Below are 21,098 nucleotides of genomic sequence, written 5' to 3' on the forward strand. Positions count from 1 at the left end.
CTTCAGGGGTGGGGTGATCACTGAGGGACCCACCCCACTATAGCCAGCCCCCCCCCCCCCCTGCAACCAGACACAGAACCTATGACAAGGCAGAATTTGTATGTAGAGCCTGAGCTCATTCATTTTAGCAGACAATGGAAATGGTGCCAGTACTCAGTACCCCCTCAAAAAAAGCCCTGCTTATAAACCTCACAAGTTTTCTATGGATTTCAATAGCGTCTTCAAATGTTGGGGGCGGGAGGGGGGGGGGGGGTCACACAATATGGCGACAAGCTCCGCCCACTGGCTTCAGCCCATACACTAGGCCAGATAGGCTCTTGCCGTCTCCTGTCCTTAGAACCGCCTTGGTTAAGCCCCTGGAATTTCACTTCCTGCCTCAGTTGCAACTAGTTTCCGGCCGCTCTTCCATCCATTGGTCGTCGGAGTGTTCATCTTCATCTCCCCTCTCTCACCGCCAACAGACGGAGCTTCCAGCTTCCACCGGCTGCAGCAAGAAGATGAGCACCTTGGATATTGCCCACGAGACTTGAATCCAACACCCCCGATGGATGCCTGCCTTCACTGCGCATGCTTCCCCGAACGACTACCTAAACGGCCAGAGCACGGAGCTCCCCGGCTCACTCCAACGACCTTCGGGGCTCTGCAGCAACCTCTCTTGCAACGTTCGTTTTGGATCGCTTGTTTGCAGATTGTGACTCCGAGGAGGAGGAGGAGACGCTTCACACACCAGGGGCCCCTGCTGCAGTCCCGCCTCCAGTGTTGCCAGAGCTACACTACTGAGGGACAGCAGAAGCGGCCAATCATAGCGCCGGGGGAGGTGCCTTTCTCTGATCCCTCCCAGCAGTAGTGGCTTCAATGCTATGGCCAGGTCCCCGGGAGCCCCAGCAGACCTCGGCAACTCAGGGGAAGCCCCCCCTGCAGAGCCTGAGCCCCAGCACAGACCAGCACGGAATGAACAGCAGCAGCAGCCCAGGGCACACAGACAGCATAACCAGCACCTGAAGGCTCACAGCCAGGGACACTCCCCTTCAAGCTCCTCCCCCAGCACATCTTCCAAGGTCTTCTGAGTCTATATATCCTCTCTTTCTCCTTCTGTGTTGACTTTCTCTCCTGTGAGCCAGCACCACAGGAACACACACAAACAAAAACACGGCAGTGTTTGTCTTGTTGGGCACACTGGATGGATGGACCATCATTTACTTTGTAGCGGGACATATGCACACACTGCCTGGCACATAGAGGGGGAGGGGTAGAGTTGGGGGCTAAGGGCACAGGTGTTTTTAGAGTTTGGGAAGGTATTAAGGTGAGAAGGCAATATGGGATCAGAATGGCATTGTAGAGAATTTAGTGAGAGTAGAGGAGTGAGCTACTTAACTTTTAATTGATTACACACCTCACTGATAAGCGCAGGGTGAGTGACACAGAAAATACAAAATTAAAAAAAAAAACCATTACAGATAAGATGAAACATAACAAAAATTGATAACGGCAATCATTTTCACTATTGATAGAGGGTTGGGGAAGACTTAACTACACACCGAGAGACACCAAACAGCAGCACAGTGTACCTGCTAGACTATGAGGGATTTTTAGAGGGGGCTGCGGGAGAGATGGAGGGGACTACAAGTCTACCAGAAAATTTGTTGGTGAGGGGATGGGAGGAAGGAGACCAGGGGGACAGTAGACCACCATAGCATTGTATTTTAATATTAAGAGGGGAGGGGTCAGGTATGTGGGAGTCAGGTGCACTGCTCAGGGCGGGGTGATGCCATTTTGAAGATGACAGCACTGGAGGCAGGAGCGAGTGGGCATTGCTCCTGCCTCATTTGAGGTACAGGGACCATGTCCAGGCTTGAGGTTATGTGTGTGTGTGGGGGGGTTCCACTAGACTGCTGGGGAACTTTTTGTGGGCAGGGGGGGGGGGGGGGGGAAGGAAACTACTAGACTTCCAGGGAATTTTGGGGTGGAGGAAGGGGGTTGGGAGGCTACTAGACCATCAGGCAATGTTCCCTCTAAGCTGTGTGGGAGTTCTCCAATCTCATTCTTACCAGTGGGGAATGGTACTTCAATATCATGTTTTGCTAGGGACAGACGAGCTCACCGGAGTCTGGCAGAGCTTGTCTGCCCCTCTTTATCAAAAATGTGATGCTGGCACAGTACCTCCCCGCTGGCAGGAATGTAGGTGGAGGACTTCCGTCAGCTTAGAGGAGACATTGCAACCAGGGCCTTTTTTTTAATATTAGGAGGAGGTGGGTGCTTCTAGACAACAGGGATATGTTTTGGGGGTCGGGAAGAGGTGTGGGGGTCTAGGGATACTTGTCGGGGCTCAGGTGAGGGGTTGATACATACTGTGGCATGCTTGTGTGTGTTTTAATACATTTCAACCCTTCCTGTCAGTGCCCAAGCCAATCACCACTCAGACACTGAAAGTTGACATTCAGCAATGAGCTTGCGGATTACAGCTGCAGTTTTAATGCAGCAATAATTTGCAGGCTCATTGATTAGAGCAGGCTGCAGGCATTTATGTGGCGATAATTTTGTGGTAGAGTGACGATTCTATCGTGAGTCTTTGTGCATTGGCCCATCAGCCAGAAAAATCTGTGAAATACAGGTGTTTATTACACCCTATATACCCAGATTTTTTCTAAATAAAGTTGTTCTTTGAACTCAAACTAAATTTCTCCCTAGAATAGCCTCTGAATTTCACGTCAAATCAGTCAGTCATAGTACTTTCTTTCCAATACCCTCCTACCCTGTTCAGACAAACAATTAGAATTTCTGTAAAATGTTCTTGTTTTTTGCATCTTCCCATATCCCTCTAAAGTCCAAGGTCCACTCTGCTGCTTTTATTCCTGTCACTGTGAGCAGAGACAAATTTTCTACATAGATTATCTTGTAATACAGATTTGGACAAGTCCTGGAGGAAAAGTCCATAGTCTATTATTGAGACAGACATAGAAACATGACGGCAGATAAAGTCCATATGACCCATCCAGTCTGCCCATCCTCTGTAACCCCCAATTCTACCTGTTCCTAATTGATCCCACATGCCTTTTTAAACTCTGGAACAGTCCTAGACTCCACCACCTCCACCGGGAGGCCATTCCATGCCTCCACCACCCTTTCTGTGAAATAATACTTCCTTAGATTACTCCTAAGCCTGTTCCCTCTTAACATAGTAACATAGTAGATGACGGCAGAAAAAGACCTGCACGGTCCATCTAGTCTGCCCAACAAGATAAACTCATATGTGCTACTTCTTGTGTACACCTTACCTTCATTTGTCATATGTCCCCTCATTCCAGAGCTCTCCATTTGAAAAAGGCTCTCTTCCTGTACAGAAATGCCCTTGAGATATTTAAACGTTTCTATCATGTCTCCTCTCTCCCTCCTCTCTTCCAGCGTATACATGTTGAGGTTCATAAGCCTGTCCCTATAATTTTTGCATTCAAGACCGCTTACTAATTTCGTAGCCGCCCTCTGGACCAACTCCATCCTGTTTATATCTTTCCGTAGGTGCGGTCTCCAGAACTGCACGCAGGCCTCACCAGAGACTTATACAACGGCACTATCACCTCCTTTTTCCTGCTGGTCATGCCTCTCTTTATGCACCCAAGCATCCTTCTGGCTTTGGCCGTCACTTTTTCTACCTGTTTGAAAGCTTTAAGGTCATCAGACAAAGTCAACCCCAAGTCCCGCTCTTCCTTCGCACACTGAAGCACGTCACCCCCTATACTGTACCGTTCCCTTGGATTTTTGCGACCCAAGTGCATGACCCTGCATTTTTTGGGATTAAAATGGGGGAAGCTACTGCTTGCCCTGGGATTGGCAGCATGGAATGTTGCTACTAATTGGGTTTCTGCCAGTGGATTGGCCACTGTTGTAAGTAGGATACTGGGCTAGATGGACCATTAGCCTGACCCAGTATGGCTATTCTTATGTTCTTGTACTGAGTCTGGGATAGTGTGTACAGGATCAGCTCCTCTGCCATCAGTCCTGTTGGGTGTGGGAAGATGGCAGCAGTCAGAAGTGTCTCTCTCCCAACATCCACCACCCTTTCTGTGAAAGAGTATTTTCTTAGATTCCTAAAAATGATGTGCACTGTTACAGAATATGCCCGATCCACACCTAAATAAGGCATGAACATTTACACCAGCTGTTAGTTGACGTAAATGGCTGCGTATTCTCTATAAACCACACCTAACTTTATTTTTTTTTTTTTTTGTTACATTTGTACCCCGTGCTTTCCCACTCATGGCAGGCTCAATGCGGCTTACATGGGGCAATGGAGGGTTAAGTGACTTGCCCAGAGTCACAAGGAGCTGCCTGTGCCTGAAGTGGGAATTGAACTCAGTTCCTCAGGACCAAAGTCCACCACCCTAACCACTAGGCCACTCTTCCACTCACTTAGGCAAGGATTATAGAATAGCACTATGTGCTTTTTTTTCGGTGCTAATTATTTTGGCAACATATTTTTGGACGTATATATTTTTTTAGTCATTTACAGAATTATTATCATGAGAGATATTAGTTTATATGTATTTATACGTTCTTTTTAAAAATATTCGTCTTTAAGTTATGTTAAAATATATTTGTCAGTGTTTTAATATCCCTAGTCAGTTATATCCTTCTAGTCATTTTATCTATCTGTCTATCTAGCTATCTATATATCTATATATATATTTAGTATGTATATTATTGTCATTTGTTAAATCATAAATATATATATATGGCTCTTTTTGTAGACTCCTGATGCAGGCCTAGTGGCCGAAACACAGCGTTTGTGTCGACTCTTTTTATCTAATAAAAGTTTGTTTCTTGAAGAATCCATCTCTCTAGTGTTTGGGTACCGTGGTCAAACATCCCACTTTTTCTTTGGCACCGTATGTAGAACCTGGCCCTAAGAGGGTAACTGCACCTATCCTATAAAGCTGGGGTGTCCAACCTCAGCCCGTCAGGTTGGTTTGTCAGGATTTCCCCAATAAATATGCATACAATGGAGGCAGTGCATACAAATAGATGTCATTCATATTTATTGAGGTGATCCTGAAAACCTGACTGGATTGCAGCACGTGAGGACCGAGGTTGGACAAACCCTGCTATAAAGCTGCCAATTTAGTTTTATTGAATAGTAGCTTAAGAGGGTAGAGGTGCACATAGGTGCTTAGGGGAAAGCTGGTGTGACTTGCGATCCCTGGAGTGCACAGAGGAAACTACACCTTGGGCCACACATGGGGCAGTAAATCTGTCAATTTCTGGGGAAGAGAGGTCTTGGAGTTCTGTTTTCCATGATAAAATGTTCCAAGAATAAAGACAGCTGAACTCCTCCACATTTCACCTGAGTTTGTTTCTGGTTTGTGTTTCAGGAGCCAGTGACATTTGAGGATATCACTGTCCATTTCTCCCAGGAGCAGTGGGAGTATTTGGATGAAGGCCAGAAGGAGCTTTACAGGGAGGTGATGAAGGAGAATTATCAGACCCTGATCTCACTAGGTAAGGATTGCATTGTCTGTATTCTTAGTAGACACTAGGGCTGATTTAATAAAAGTAATTTGAGATATTTTCTGTCCCTCCTTTTAGTCCAGAAACTTCCAAGTATGATCATAGATTGTTTCATCGCTACTCTCTTTCTGAGGATGGCGGTGTTAGAACCTTTAGAGGCTCATTTTCAAAGCACTTAGCCTCCCAAAGTTTCATAGAAACCTATGGAACTTAGCCTCCCAAAGTGCTTTGAAAATATGCCTCTTAGACTATCTTGTGCGTCTTACCATTTTTCTTTCTTTAAATTGGAGACAAATCCTCTTTCAGTTCATGGATCAGGGCTGAAAGTCGGAAGGAAGGGAGCACAAATAATCAGACCTGGAAGCAACAGATCTCATTGAAGCAGCTTTTAAATCTAATCAAAAGTGTGGTGCTGTGTTTATCAGCCTGTCATCAGCTTATGACGCTAGCACTAAGGATGTGCATTTTGGATCGATTTTAAAACTAATAGCGAAATGTGGCAAATGAGAGAATCTTCTATTTGTGTCCCTTTTTAAATGAACAGAATGACTGTGGGGATGGAATGCAGCCAAATCTTCATTCATGACATTTGGTTTTTGGTAATATGAAAACCCCCCCCCGGGAAAGACTTTGGTCCTGGGGAACTGAGTTCGATTCCTGGCACAGGCAGCTCCTTGTGACTCTGGGCAAGTCACTTAACCCTCCATTGCCTGCCGCACTGAGCCTGCCATGAGTGGGAAAGCGCGGGGTACAAATGTAACAAAAATAAAATACATACTATTGGAGATTCTACATGGAATGTTGCTACTATTGGAGATTCTACATGGAATGTTGCTATTCCACTAGCAACATTCCATGTAGAAGCCTGCGCGGCCACATTGGTGATCTGCAAGGGCTGACTTCTACATGGAATGTTGCTAGTGGAATAGCAACATTCCATGTAGAATCTCAAATAGTAGCAACAGTGGAGGAGTGGCCTAGTGGTTAGGGTGGTGGACTTTTGTCCTGAGGAACTGAGTTTGATTCCCACTTCAGGCACAGGCAGCTCCTTGTGACTCTGGGCAAGTCACTTAACCCTCCATTGCCCCATGTAAGCCGCATTGAGCCTGCCATGAGTGGGAAAGCGCAGGGGACAAATGTAACAAAATAAATAGATACTATTGGATTACATGGAATGTTGCTACTATTGGAGATTCTACATGGAATGCTGCTATTCCACTAGCAACATTCCATGTAGAAGTCTGCGCAGGCTTGTTTCTGTGAGTCTGACGTCCTGCACATACGTGCAGGACGTCAGACTCACAGAAACAGAAGCCTGCGCAGCCACATTGGTGATCTGCAAGGGCCGACTTCTAGTGGAATAGCAACATTCCATGTAGAATCTCCAATAGTAGCAACAGTGGAGGAGTGGCCTAGTGGTAATGGAGGAGTGGCCTAGTGGTTAGGGTGGTGGACTTTGGTCCTGGGGAACTGAGGAACTGAGTTTGATTCCCACTTCAGGCACAGGCAGCTCCTTGTGACTCTGGGCAAATCACTTAACCCTCCATTGCCCCATGTAAGTCGCATTGAGCCTGCCATGAGTGGGAAAGCGCAGGGTACAAATGTAACAAAAAATAAAATAAAAATATAACGCAGTGGTTGAATTTATTATATGCTAGGACAGTTATGGAGTGAAAATAGAGTGGGATGGAATTACCAATGTAGATGGCCACAGTCTCAGAAGGTTTGGGAACCAGTGTGGGTGACTACCCCTCACCGGGCACGTAGTTGGATTTTTAAATTACTAGGACAGTGAGTATCATATAATGGGAGGAATAAAAAGGTTAATAACCTCCTGGATCTGGTGTAAGGAACACCGCTGAATCCAGGGAAGAGAAGGGTGGGGGGAGAGAAAATGCTTTCTCGAATAATCAGGCTGCTGTTGTTCCTGATGACTTCCTCAAAAGCTCTTCTAAGATGGCTGGACAATCTTTTTCACGGTGGCCTACATTGAATGATGTCACTCTCTTGTGGGGATTTGTATCCTGCAATCCTTGGAGAACACCTGATACAGGTAAGTAACTTTTTGGGGCGCTTTTACTAAAGCCTAGTGTGCGATAAATGCTAAGAAGCCTATTTTATGAGCTTCTTAGTATTTAGTGTGAGCTAATTTCATTAGCACATGCCAAGCTTTAGTAAATAAGCCCCTTTTTTAATTTTAATTATAATTTATGGTCATATAGGTATTTCAGTTGTTTTATGCAGGCAGGGAGGGATGGCTGCTTTTTGAGTTCAGGATGTTGGTGCTGTTTCGCTTTGACAGGTTTTTTTTGCAGAGTTTTGTGTTGTTTCACAAAATATCTGCTGATGGAGGGAGTTTGTGTCACTATTAATGAGATGACAACAGAATTTTTTTTCCCCTTTCCTGGGTATATACAACACATAATACAGGGTTTCAGAAATCATGTTACATTCTCTGACGAATGTGTGATCTGTGAGTTTTGGGGTAGACTGCAAAATGAAATCCAGATAAATCCGTACTGCATTGGTTGAAAGTCATCTCTGAAATGGCAGGCTGAGCTGAGTTAGGATTGTTCCCTTAGTATTCACCACAGAAATAATTAGCACATTACGGGCCCTGTTTCCAAAGGCACACTAGCGTTTTTAGCATGCGGTAACCGTGTAGACGCCCATAACATTGTTATAGGTGTCTGCACGGTTAGCGTGCGCAGATCTTTAGGTCACGCTAAAAACGCAAGCGCACCTTTGTAAACAGGGTCCTAAGGGGGGGGGGGGTAGCTTCGTAAAAGGATTACTGAGAGGAGATGTGATAGAACTTTACAAAATCTAGAATAGGGTACAACAGTTAATTATGGAACACTTTAACTTATCAAACAACACAAAAACAAGAGGACTGAAACTAATAACCAACAGATTGAAATCTAATCCTAGAAAGCACATAATTTCAGCTGTGGAATCTGTTGCTAGAAGATGTGTGAAGGTGACTAATATACTGGAGTTCAAAAGAGATTTTGACCAGTTCCTGGGGGGAAAAGGCCATAAAATGCTTTTCAGATAGACTTGGGAGAGCCATTCCTCATCCCTGGAAAAGAGCCAAGTAAAACAGATTTTCTTTTTGGGGTCTGCTGAGCACTTGTGGTCCGGACTGGCTCCTGTCAGAGCTTGGCCCGGCTCGGCATGGCTTTTCTTATGCCTCTGAGGAAAAAAACAAAAAAGTGCTTTCAAATATCAACTTCAATGTGATCATATATTCAATCTACATCCCTTGCAGTTATCAACTTGGAAATGTTGTATTTGCAACAGAGAGGAAGTGGCAGATTTAGGGGGTATTATGTTACTAAATTGTTTAAACTGTTCTTCTCCTACAATTATTCACAATGTTCACTTTTTTTTTTTTTTTTAAATCTAGAAAAAGATGATTCCAGAAACAGTAATACAGAGACACATCACTGGAAGCTCAGTGAGAAGCCTAAAGGGGAAAAGATGTTATCAGAAAGAGACAAAGAAGAAACTTCTTCCTGTTGTCACTGGGCAGAAAAGGGAAAAAACCATTGGATCTCGGAAAAACAAAAAAATTCAACAGGAGGCTCAGCAGTGTGTGAGAACAGTACCACTAGTATCCCATATTCAGAGGAAAAGCAGAGAGACCAGACAAGAACTCAACGATGTCGGTGTGATGTTTGTGAGATATTCCTCACTGATCTTGTAACACTAAAATCACAGCAGAGCTCTGACACTGAAGAGACACCAGATAAATATACAGACTGTAGAAGTAACTTCAGTCAAAAGGAAGAACTACGAGGACAACAGGAAACATGTGTAAAAGAGACATGTTTTATATGTTCTGAATGTGGGAAAGGTTTCATTGGGAAGAAAGAGCTCATGCAACATCAGAAAAATAATAAACAAACTGCAATGTGTACAAGTATAGAATATTGGAAAAGCTTTATGAATAAAACAAATATTAGAAAATATCAGAAAAGCAATACATCTGAGAGAGTATCTTCATGTCCTGGTTGGGACAAGGGCTTTAAGGAAGAAGACGACTTCACTAGAAATCCAAAATTCTACCCAGGAGAGACACCAGTTTCGGGTACAGAACATAAGAAAAGCTTCAGTCATATGAAAGCATTAACAGAACATAAAAGCATTCAGACTGGTGTGGAATCAGTCACTTCTACTAAATCTGAAAAAATCTTTTCTAGGAAGGCAGTCTTTTCAAAATACCAGAAAATTCACAAATATGAGAGACTGTATAGCATCTGTCGGAAAGGAAAACTCAAAATGCACCAGAGAATAGACACTGGATTGAAACGATTTACATGTACTGAGTGTGGTAAAAGCTTCAGTGACAGGAGAAAACTTACCATGCATGGGAAAATCCACATGGGGATGAGACCATTTGTATGCTTCGAGTGTGGTAAAAGGTTCAGTCAGAAGTCAGACCTCACAGTCCACCAGAGAATACACACAGGAGTGAAACCATTTACATGTTGTGAGTGTGGTAAAAGCTTCAGTCAGAAGGGATATCTCACAGTCCACTTGAGAACCCACACTGGAGAGAAGCCATTTACATGTACTGAGTGTGGTAAAAGCTTTAGTGAAAAGAGTAAACTCACCAGGCATAGGAGAATCCACATGGGGATGAAACCATTTACATGCTTTGAGTGTGGTAAAAGCTTCGGTGAGAAGGCATATCTGATAGTCCACCAGAAAATACACACAGGAGTGAAACCATTTACATGTTCTGAGTGTGGAAAAAGTTTCAGTCGGAAAGCACACCTGACAAAGCACCAGGGAATCCACACTGGTGTGAAACCATTTCCATGTATGGAGTGTGGCAAGAGCTTCTCTGAGAAGTCAGACCTCATAATGCACCAAAGAATCCATTCTGGAGTGAAACCATTTATGTGTATAGAGTGTGGTAAATGTTTCACTCAGAAGGCAGGTCTCACAACACACTCAAGAATCCACACAGGAATAAAACCATTTACATGCAATGAGTGTGGTAAAAGCTTCAGTTGGAGAGCACTACTCACAAAGCACCAGAGAAGCCACACTGGAGTGAAGCCATTCACATGTAGTGAATGTGGTAAAAGCTTCAGTCGGAAAGCAAATCTCAGAATGCACCAGAGAATCCACATGGGAGTGAAACCATTTGCATGTTCTGAATGTGGAAAGAGCTTCAGTGAAAAGGGAAAACTCACCACGCACGAAAGAATTCACACAGGGGTGAAACCATTTGCATGTTCTGAATGTGGTAGAAGTTTTAGTCAAAAGGTACATCTCACAGTGCACCTCAGAAGCCACAAAGGAGCAAAATTATTTACCTGTACTGAATGTGGTAAAAGCTTCAGTCAGAAGGGATATCTCAAAATCCACCTGAGAATCCACACTGGAGAGAAGCCATTTACATGTACAGAGTGTTGTAAAAGCTTCAGACGGAAAGCAGGTCTTACAGTGCACCAGAAAATCCACACTGGAGTTAAACCATTTACATGTACTGAGTGTGGTAAATGCTTCATGCAGAAGGCATACCTCACAAACCACCAGAGAATGCACATAGGCCTGAAACCATATACGTGTTCTGAGTGTAGTAAAATTTTAGTCGTAAGGCACACCTTACTGTACACCAGCGAATTCACACAGGAATAAAACCATTTATGTGTACTGAGTGTGATAGAACCTTCAGTGAGAAGGGAATGTTAACTAGACACCAGAGAATCCATGTTAAAGTGAAACCTTACTAAAGTGCTTTAGGTTTTGCAGTTACCACAACTTAACACAGAAAATTAATGTGTGGTAGTTATTTTATTTATTTATTTACATTTTGTTCATACCTTTTCAGTAGTAGCTCAAGTTACAAATATGCTAAACTGCATGGTCGTCCGACCAGCTAGTCGGACGATGTTGCAGTTTAGCGTATTTGTACCATTAAGTATTCAATGGCATGGATGTTGACAATAATCTCTTGCTATACCATTACAGATTTACCAGACCCCTGAGGCAGGCGTTGTGCCGAAACACGGCCGTGTCAGGTCGTTTTTCAACTTGTTTACAATAAAGACTCCTTGATAGCCTCCTTGAATCCACCTCACTTTTTTGTTCACTGTTCACGGTTACGTGAGGTTGCTCCTCCTTTGTTCCGAATTTAAATGTACTGCATAAGATCAATGTGGTGAACTGTTTATTCATTGATGCCTTTGAGTTATATTAGTGGAGTCTTTTTATGCATATGACTATATTGATGACAGCAAGTGGACCATCTTACTGAAGGCTGATATGTGAATATGAGGCTTTTTTTCTCCACTAATTTTACGGTAATATATGGTGAAATGAGTAACTTCACACATTTTGATATTGAAGCTTTGCGTGTGGTTTGGATTGCCCCAATCCAAACCAGAACCTCACACAGAAAGAATTCAGTACCATGGTTCAATGATGAGTTGAAAAAAATTAAAACTCAAGTTAGAAGGTTAGAACGTGCATGGAATAAAAAGAAAGACGACCTCACGCTTAACGCCTGGAAACAACTCCAAAGAAAATACAAATATACCATAAGGCAAACTAAAAGATTATATTACAAAACTGTAATTGGACAAAACTACAAGGACACACACAAACTCTTCCAACTCGTGAATAAACTAATAGATACTACACCAGTCACAACCAACAGCAAAGACGCACCAGGAGCAGACGATCTCGCGAGATACTTTAAAGAGAAAATCGTACAACTACGACTTAAGATACCTGTCTGTACCACCGACTATGCTGAACTCCTAGACTGTCTAGACCCAGACCCTGGAATTTACCCAGCAAACAGAACTTGGATCAACTTCGAGACACTAGCAGAGGATACCATCTCCCTAACGCTCAAAAGATTTGCCAAATCTCATTGCAAACTAGACATATGTCCAAACAACCTTATGACATCCGCTCCTCAACAATTCATAACAGACATAACGAAGCACTATGCTACAAAATGGGCTCTTCCAAAAGGAGAAAGGAAACATTCTACTCACCCCCATACCCAAAGACACAAAGAAAAGTACCAGTGAACTAACCAACTACAGGCCAGTAGCATCCATACCTTTAGTAACCAAGCTAACAGAAGGGTTGGTGACCAAACAACTCACAAACTATCTAAATAAATTCTCAATACTCCACGACTCCCAATCAGGATTTCAATCTAACCACAGCACTGAAACAGTACTAGTCACTCTCATGACCAAATTCAAACAAATGATTGCAACTGGAAAGAACATACTACTTGTACAATTTGACATGTCAAGCACTTTCAATATGGTTGATCATGGAATACTACTACATATCCTTGAGTACTTCGGAATTGGAGGTAACGTTCTCAATTGGTTCAAGGGATTCCTAACCATACGATCATATCAAGTGATATCCAACTCGACCACCTCAGCCACATGGATACCTGAATGCGGAGTCCCACAGGGATCCCCCCTCTCACCAACTCTATTCAACTTAATGATGATACCCTTGGCCAAATTACTATCAAACCAAAACCTCAACCCATACATATAGGCAGACGATGTAACGATCTACATCCCATTTAAACAAGATCTAAAGGAGATTTCCAACGACATCAACCAAAGTCTTCATATCATGCATTCATGGGCAGATGCATTTCGGCTGAAACTTAATGCAGAAAAAACCCAATGCCTAATACTCACCTCTCAACATAATAAGAACAAATTTACTGCTATTAACACACCAAATCTGAACCTTCCAATTTCGGATACCCTAAAAATTCTTGGAGTTACCATCGATCGACACCTAACACTCGAAAACCATGCAAAAAACACAACCAAGAAGATGTTCCACTCAATGTGGAAATTAAAAAGAGTAAGGCCATTCTTCCCAAGGACTATTTTCCGTAACCTGGTACAGTCAATGGTGCTCAGTCATCTAGACTATTGCAACGCACTCTACGCCGGCTGCAAAGAGCAAATAATCAAAAAACTTCAAACAGCCCAGAATACTGCAGCCAGACTCATATTCGGCAAAACAAAATATGAAAGTGCTAGACCCCTACGAGAGAAACTACACTGGCTCCCACTTAAGGAATGCATCATGTTCAAGATGTGCTCCCTAGTTCATAAAATTATACACGGAGATGCACCAGCCTACATGTCAGACCTGATAGACCTACCACTCAAGAATGTCAAAAGATCATCCCGCACATTCCTGAACCTACACTTCCCTAACTGCAAAGGTCTAAAATACAAACTAATGCACGCATCAACCTTTACCTACTTGAGCACACAGTTATGGAATGCATTGCCGTGCAACGTAAAAACAATTTACGAACTAACGAACTTCCGCAAACTACTGAAGACCCATCTCTTTAACAAGGCATATCACAAAGACCAACCAATGTGAATATGCACAACTTCTCCACATATATTCAGAATTGCCTTATAATAGCTGCTTGTTATATCGCTATCATGTTTAGCATTATCATGTTACCCAAGATTCTTTTGTAACACTAAATGTCTATTTTCTAATATATGTCCACTATTCATGATGTATTGTAAGCCACATTGAGCCTGCAAAGAGGTGGGAAAATGTGGGATACAAATGCAACAAAATAATAAAATAAAAATAATATACCTAAAAAATGTTTTAGTATGTTTTTGCTTCCAACGCAGTCTTCTTTTCAAGGTGTCTCTTTGCCTTCCTTATCAGTTCTTTGTATTTTACAACATTCCTTATGCTGTTTCCTATTATTTTCAGTTGGATCTTTCTTCCATTTTCTGAAGGATTTTCTTTTATCTCTAATAGCTTCCTTCACCTCACTTTTTAACCATGCCAGCTGCCATTTGGCCTTCCTTCCTTCCTTCTTTTTTAATACATGGAATATGTCTGGTCAGGATGGTGTTTTTGAACAGCATTCACGCCTGATGTAAACTTTTTACCTTTGCAGCAGATCGATCCTCTGTTGACCGTTCTTCTTATTTTATCATATTCTCCTTTTTGAAAGTTAAATTCTAACGTTTTGGATTTCCAGTGTGTACGTAGTCCAGAGATTTCATCGAAGAATTTTACACATTTAGCATGCCCTTATGTTACATTCAACCAGTCAATATCGGGGTAATTAAATTGCCCTTATTTTTGTGTTTCCCAGTTTATAAGCCTTCCTAGTTTCTGATAACATTTCTACATCTGTCTGCTCATCCTGGCCAGGTGGACGGTAGTACACTCCTATCACTATCCTTTTCCCCTTTACATGTGGAATTTCAATCCATAGGGATTCCAAGATGTGTTCCATGTCCTGCAGAATATTTAGTTTATGTGATTCTAGGTCCTCTTTAACATATAATGCTACCCATAGGCGCCGACTCCATGGGTGCTGTGGGTGCTCAAGCACCCCAATAATTTGGCACTGGCACATGACGACGGCGATGTGACCGCTCCCTCCCTTCACCGTCCTCCCCGACTCCTTGCCCTGCTGGCTGCACCGCTGTCTGTGCTGTCCATCCGCCTACTCGCTCCGCCTCCTACCTGGCTCCTTCCGTCAATGCTCTGGACTGACTCTCGGTGTGCAGACACTGCCTTCGCCATCTTTCCCTCTGGCTCTGCTCTGTTTCCGGTCCCGCATAGACGGGATGATCAATCAATCATCATCATGCTGCAACAGAGAGCAGAGCACAGAGGAGCTTCCGGTCCCGGCGCGGAGCCGCTGTCGCGACGCCGAAGAAGCCCGAACTTAGGCAGTGGTGGGGTGGGCCGGTGGCACCGCACGTGACGGCACGATCATGTCCTCGGTCCTCCTGTCCTGTCCCTCCCGAGTCCCGGGCCGGCTCCCGCTCCAGTCCCTGATGCTCCCTGCCATGGCCCGCCCTGCACAGCTTCATTGTTCAACTTCCGAGCCAATGTGCAGCAGTTTCCTGTCCCGCATAGGCGGGAATCGCGGGATGCTGCAGCCTGCAGGCAGCAGAGGGAGAGCTCGGGAGCGCGAAGGCAGCTGCTGTGTGGTCAGTGGTGTGCTTACCAGCGGTCCGGATTGAAGGGCAGAGACTGAGAGTGAGCCAGAGAGGATGAGGTACAGGGAAAGGTGCCAACCCAGCCCCAGACGACGTAGGTAAGGTTATTTATTTAGGTGTGTAGACATATAAATCTGCATTACAGTGTGTTAAGCCTAAAGCTTAATGTAGTTCAGTAGAAGGGCCCCCTAGTCTAATTACTTGTACGAAGGTGGTTATTGGTGAATTTATTATAAAAGAGTAATAGTATGTTTGCTGATTCATAATCCAGTGAGCATTTGAACCCAATAATTTCACAGAACCCATATCCCTGTGCTGCTGGTGAGGCTGGAAATCGCCGTGCTTTCTCAGGAGGGAGCCTGGAACTGGGAGGGAGGGAGGGCTGGAATGCGGAGGGAGGGGGAAGGAGAGGGGGCAGGGTGCGGTGGGGAATGCACCACCTGTAAAAAAAAAAATTTTCAGCACTCCCAATCATTTTGAAAAGTTGGCTCCTATGATGTACCCCTTCACCAATTCGATCCACCCTATCACTTTGATATAATTTGTATCCTGGTATGACAGTGTCCCATTGGTTTCTTCCTTTCACCAGGTCTCAGAGATGCTTACTATATCTATCTTTTCATTTAGTGTAATATATTCTAACTCTCCCATCTTATTTCATAGGCTTCTGGCATTTGCATGCAGATATTTCAAGGAGGGTCGCTGGACATGGGTGGATGGCAGGGGGAAGGAGGGTTGCTGGACATGGGTGGATGGCAGGGGGGACGGGGGGTTGCTGGACATGGGTGGATGGCAGGGGGGATGGGGGGGTCGCTGGACATGGGTGGATGGGAGGGCAGGGGAGAGGAGGGCCGCTAGACATGGATGGAGTCGAGGAAAGAGTGAGGAAGGAGATGAGATGAGGAAAAAGGAAGAGAGGAGAAAAACTGCGCATGGATGTAGAAAACAGGTAGAAGCTGGATCCACAGGACACTCAAGTCTGCGGAGGACCCAGCTTTTACTTACAGATGTAGGGCAAGAAATGAAGAAGAAAGGAGGAAAGTACATACATAAATGGAAAGGAAGCCCTGGAAACTGAGTTAAGAGGACAGATAGCAACAGAATCAGATACTGAGCCAGCATGATCAGAAAAACAAAGTCACCAGACAACAAAGGTAGGAAAAATCATACGTCCAATTTGAGAATTTACATCTGCTGTCTTATTTTGCACTGGGTATACTGGAGCTGTAACAGCTTACAGAAATTATTTATAATGAAAAAAAAATCACGTTATTTTTTTCTCCTATACTAGTATATTTTCAATGATATCTGTTTATATGCGCTATGGCTGGTATAAGGGGTGTGGCAAATGTGGGTGTGGCTATAATAGGGGTGGAGAGATATGTGGTGACTCCGCCCACAATGAGTGCTATAAAAAAAGCACTGGATATCAGGCTAGGGGTGGGTGGGAATTAAAGTCTAAACTGAGGTTTCCTGTGCCTATTAGCTGTGCTTTATACTATTACTATAGTAACTGTAAAATAACCCCCTTATATGCCTATGGAACTGTAACAGAGACTTTATATGCTAAGGAAAAATATTCCTTAAACTCCTTTGCTAAGTCAGCAGAGTAACTTAAAGTCCCTGAGGTTACCTATTTAATTTTAAGTCTACCTTTCCCCAAGTTTAAAAACAATTTCCCAGCAAATTCTTACTGGTGAAGATCTCTCCCTTTCTGGACCACAAGTAAACATTTGTTTAGTGAAGTAAAAGATATGATAACTGGTTAAAGTCTTGAGTGGGTTAAACTTTTAAAATTCCCAATTTCTTGTTTCAGAGTTATCTAGTGCGGAAAGATATTTTAAATTGTTAGAATTCAGCTGAATCCATTATTAAGTACTATATTGTTTTAATAAAATGTATATTTTATTGTTTTAAAATAACTTACTATTGCTTGTTTTTAAAGAACAGTATTTATTCTCTATGGTACTTTAATACATTTACCTATTTTGAGGGTATAATAAAGAGAGATTGTAAACTTCTTCAGCTTCTGTGAGGGCACCTTTTACTAAGCTGTGGTAAAAAGTGGCCTGCGGTAGTGTGGGCACGTGGATTTGCCATGTGCCCAAGCCACTTTTTACCACGGCTGTAGAAATCCTTTTTTCTCCCAATGGGGCAATAAAGCAATTGGTGCAGGGCCATTTACAGCCTGAGCTCTTACCGCCTCCTACTTCGAAGGCGGTAAGGACTTGCGCACCAATCGGGCGGTGCATGGCAGTAGCTGTGCACTTCCCATTACTGCACTACAACCAGAGCTACTGCTGGGTGACTGGGAGCAACCGGTGGTACTGCTGTTTTCCTGCACGTTAGCCCTACAGGCAACAACATCCTCCTCTTACAATTCGACATGTCCAGTGCCTTTGACATGGTTAACCATGATATACTAATACATATACTAGAATACTTCGGAGTAGGAGCCACAGTTCTTAAATGGCTCAAAGGATTCCTGACCACAAGATCATACCAAGTAACAACGAATGCGGACAGATCACCCCCATGGACACCTGAGTGTGGAGTTCCCCAAGGATTCCCTCTCTCACCAACATTATTCAACCTAATGATGATACCGCTAGCCAAGCTACTAGCCAATCAAAACCTCAACCCCTACATTTATGCAGATGACGTCACAATCTACATCCCATTCAAACAGGATCTAAATGAAATCACCAACGAGATCAACCAAAGCCTCCAAATAATGCACACTTGGGCAGATGCATTCCAACTAAAACTTAACACAGAAAAAACACAATGTCTGGTACTCACCTCACAACATAACACAAAAAACTTCACCACCATAATCACACCATACTGTTCCCTTCCTGTCTCACAAAACCTGAAAATTCTAGGAGTCACCATTGATCGAAACCTCACTCTTGATACCCATGTGAAAAACACGACGAAAAAGATGTTCTACACCATGTAGAAACTTAAAAGAGTAAAATCTTTCTTCCCGAGATACATCTTCTGTACCCTGGTACAGTCAATGGTAATAGGTCATCTGGACTACTGCAATGCACTATACGTCAGATGCAAAGAACAGACAATCAAAAAACTCCAAACTGCCCAGAATATGGCCGCCAGACTCATATTTGGAAAAACTAAATATGAAAGCGCAAAACCCCTAAGAAAGAAACTTCACTGGCTTCCACTTAAGGAATGCATTGCGTTCAAGATCTGCACGATTGTACACAAAATCATTCATGCAGACGCCCCAATCTACATGCTAAACCTAGCGGACCTACTGTCCAGAAAAGCCACAAGATCATCCCGCAAATTTCTCAACTTGCACTACCCCAGCTGCAAAGGACTTAAATACAAGCTGATGCATGCCACTACCTTCTCTTACATGAGAATGCAGATATGGAATGCATTACCCACAGACTTGAAAGCAATCAACGAAACAACTATTTTTCGAAAATCTCTGAAAACATTCTTCTTCAACAAGGCCTACAATGAGAGCCTACCACCTCACTAAGTCACCTCACCAACCCGCTCAATTATGAACGCCCACCTTCTGTAACTACCCCAATTACTCTCTTCCTTCTTCTACTACTACTCCTACTACTACTATTTAACATTTCTAAAGCGCTACTAGGGTTACGCAACGCTGTACAATTTAACATAGAAGGACAGTCCCTGCTCAAAGAGCTTACAATCTCTCTTCCCTTACTTGATTGTTACACATTACTAACTGTATCTGATATCCTGAAATGACAATGTCAACAAATCTATGTAAGCCACATTGAGCCTGCAAATAGGTGGGGGAATGTGGGATACAAGTGCAATAAATAAATAAATAAAAGGGCCCCTTAGTGTTTTATCCAAATGTAGTGTAATATTTCCTCTAATTTGTTTCAGGGCATTTTGGATGTGGATAATGTTTTGTACCCTTCCCTCTGACTTTCTGCTTCTGTACCGAGGTAACTGCCACTGACTACATAGAATGTAGTTTGGTACATCCAGTGCATTTTTTCTAGCAAAAAAGGTGCCGGTACTCAAATGCTAGGCCACCCTTCAGGGGTGGGGTGATCACTGAGGGACCCACCTTACAATAGCCAGGCCTCCTGCACCAATCACAGAACCTATGACAAGGCAGAATTGCTCTTTCATTAAAACTGGGTCAATTTTAGCAGACAATGGAAAAGGTGCCAGTACTCAGTACCCCCAAGTACCCCCTCAAAAAAGCCCTGGGTACATCAGTAGCAGAAACAGGAGAGAAAGCTGGTTATATAATGACTTTGTATATTTCTAAATTAGGCTTTTGTCTAAAGTGAGCTTTTGAAATATTATGACAGATGCAGAACCAGTAATCACTGTCAGATGGGAGCTTGGGGGGAGAGGGCCATGATCCATATGCTTGGAATGCCCTCCCGCGGGAGGTGGTGGAGATGAAAACAGTACCGGAATTCAAACATGCATGGGATAAACATAAAGGAATCCTGTGCAGAAGGAAGGGATCCTCAGGAGCTTAGCCTAGAATGGGTGGCAGAGCTGGTGGTTGGGAGCAGTGGCGTCGCGAGGGCAGCTGACACCCGGGGCGGGTCACCGCTGCGCACCCCCCCCCCGGGTGCAGCGCGACGCACCCTCCCCCCTCCGTAGCGCAACACCCCCCCCCCCCCACCCGCGAGAACATACCTGGAAGGCGGTGAGGGGCGGGTGGGAGGGCCAATCCACCGAGAGCACGCTGGGGGGTGTCGGCGCCTCGCTGGTTCCTTGCTCTCGCCCGGAACAGGAAGTAACCTGTTCTGGGGCAGAGAGAGCAAGGAACCAGCGAGGCGCCGACACCCCCCAGTGGCGTGCACCCGGGGCGGACCGCCCCACCGCCCCCCCTTCCTATGCCACTGGTTGGGAGGCGGGGCTAGTGCTGGGCAGACTTATACGGTCTGTGCTGGGGCTGGTGGTTGGGAGGCGGGACTAGTGCTGGGCAGACTTATATGGTCTGTGCCGGGGCTGGTGGTTGGGCGGCGGGGACAGTGCTGGGCAGACATACGGTCTGTGCCAGAGCCGGTGGTGGGAGGCAGGGATAGTGCTGGGCAGACTTATACGGTCTGTGCCAGAGCTGGTGGTGGGAGGCGGGACTGGTAGTTGGGAGGCGAGGATAGTGCTGGGCAGACATACAGTCTGTGCCAGAGCTGGTGGTGGGAGGTAGGGTTGGTGGTTGGGAGGCGGGGATAGGGCTGGCCAGACTTATACGGTCTGTGCCCTGAAGAGGACAGCAGGGCCGTGCCGATGCGGTAAGCGGGGTAAGCGCCGCAGGGGTGCGCTATCCTCTGGGGGGCGCCGCCGTTGTGTGCTTACCTTGCCCCTCCCGCTCCCATGTAGGAACTGCCCACCCTCTTCTCCCCCCCAAGATCCCTTTCCTTTTTTTTTTCTTTTAAATTTACCTTCCTCCGGCAGCGCAGCGTCAGTGAAGGAGGCGGCGCACCCAGTCCCGACGTCTCTAGCCTTCCATTGGTTCGCTCAGTGTACTGGCCCTGGAGGACAGTACAAATAAAAAAGTAGCACATATGAATTTATCTTCTTGGGCAGACTGGATGGACCATG

At 44.5% G+C, this 21,098-nt stretch overlaps 1 protein-coding gene across 1 annotated transcript in view; it reads left to right on the forward strand.

Annotated features, from left to right (window-relative positions):
- Positions 1 to 404: 404 nt before the first annotated feature.
- LOC115463615 overlaps positions 405 to 21,098 on the forward strand; it is a 123,011-nt gene continuing 102,317 nt past the window's right edge. Inside the window, 4 exon segments of the mRNA XM_030194339.1 lie at positions 405 to 1,058; positions 5,367 to 5,493; positions 8,912 to 11,101; positions 11,104 to 11,249. Of these exon segments, the coding sequence (XP_030050199.1) occupies positions 861 to 1,058; positions 5,367 to 5,493; positions 8,912 to 11,101; positions 11,104 to 11,249 (2,661 nt within the window). The 5' untranslated portion in view covers positions 405 to 860.

The sequence above is a fragment of the Microcaecilia unicolor genome, chromosome 1 (assembly GCF_901765095.1).
Source record: "Microcaecilia unicolor chromosome 1, aMicUni1.1, whole genome shotgun sequence".
Taxonomy (NCBI): domain Eukaryota; kingdom Metazoa; phylum Chordata; class Amphibia; order Gymnophiona; family Siphonopidae; genus Microcaecilia; species Microcaecilia unicolor.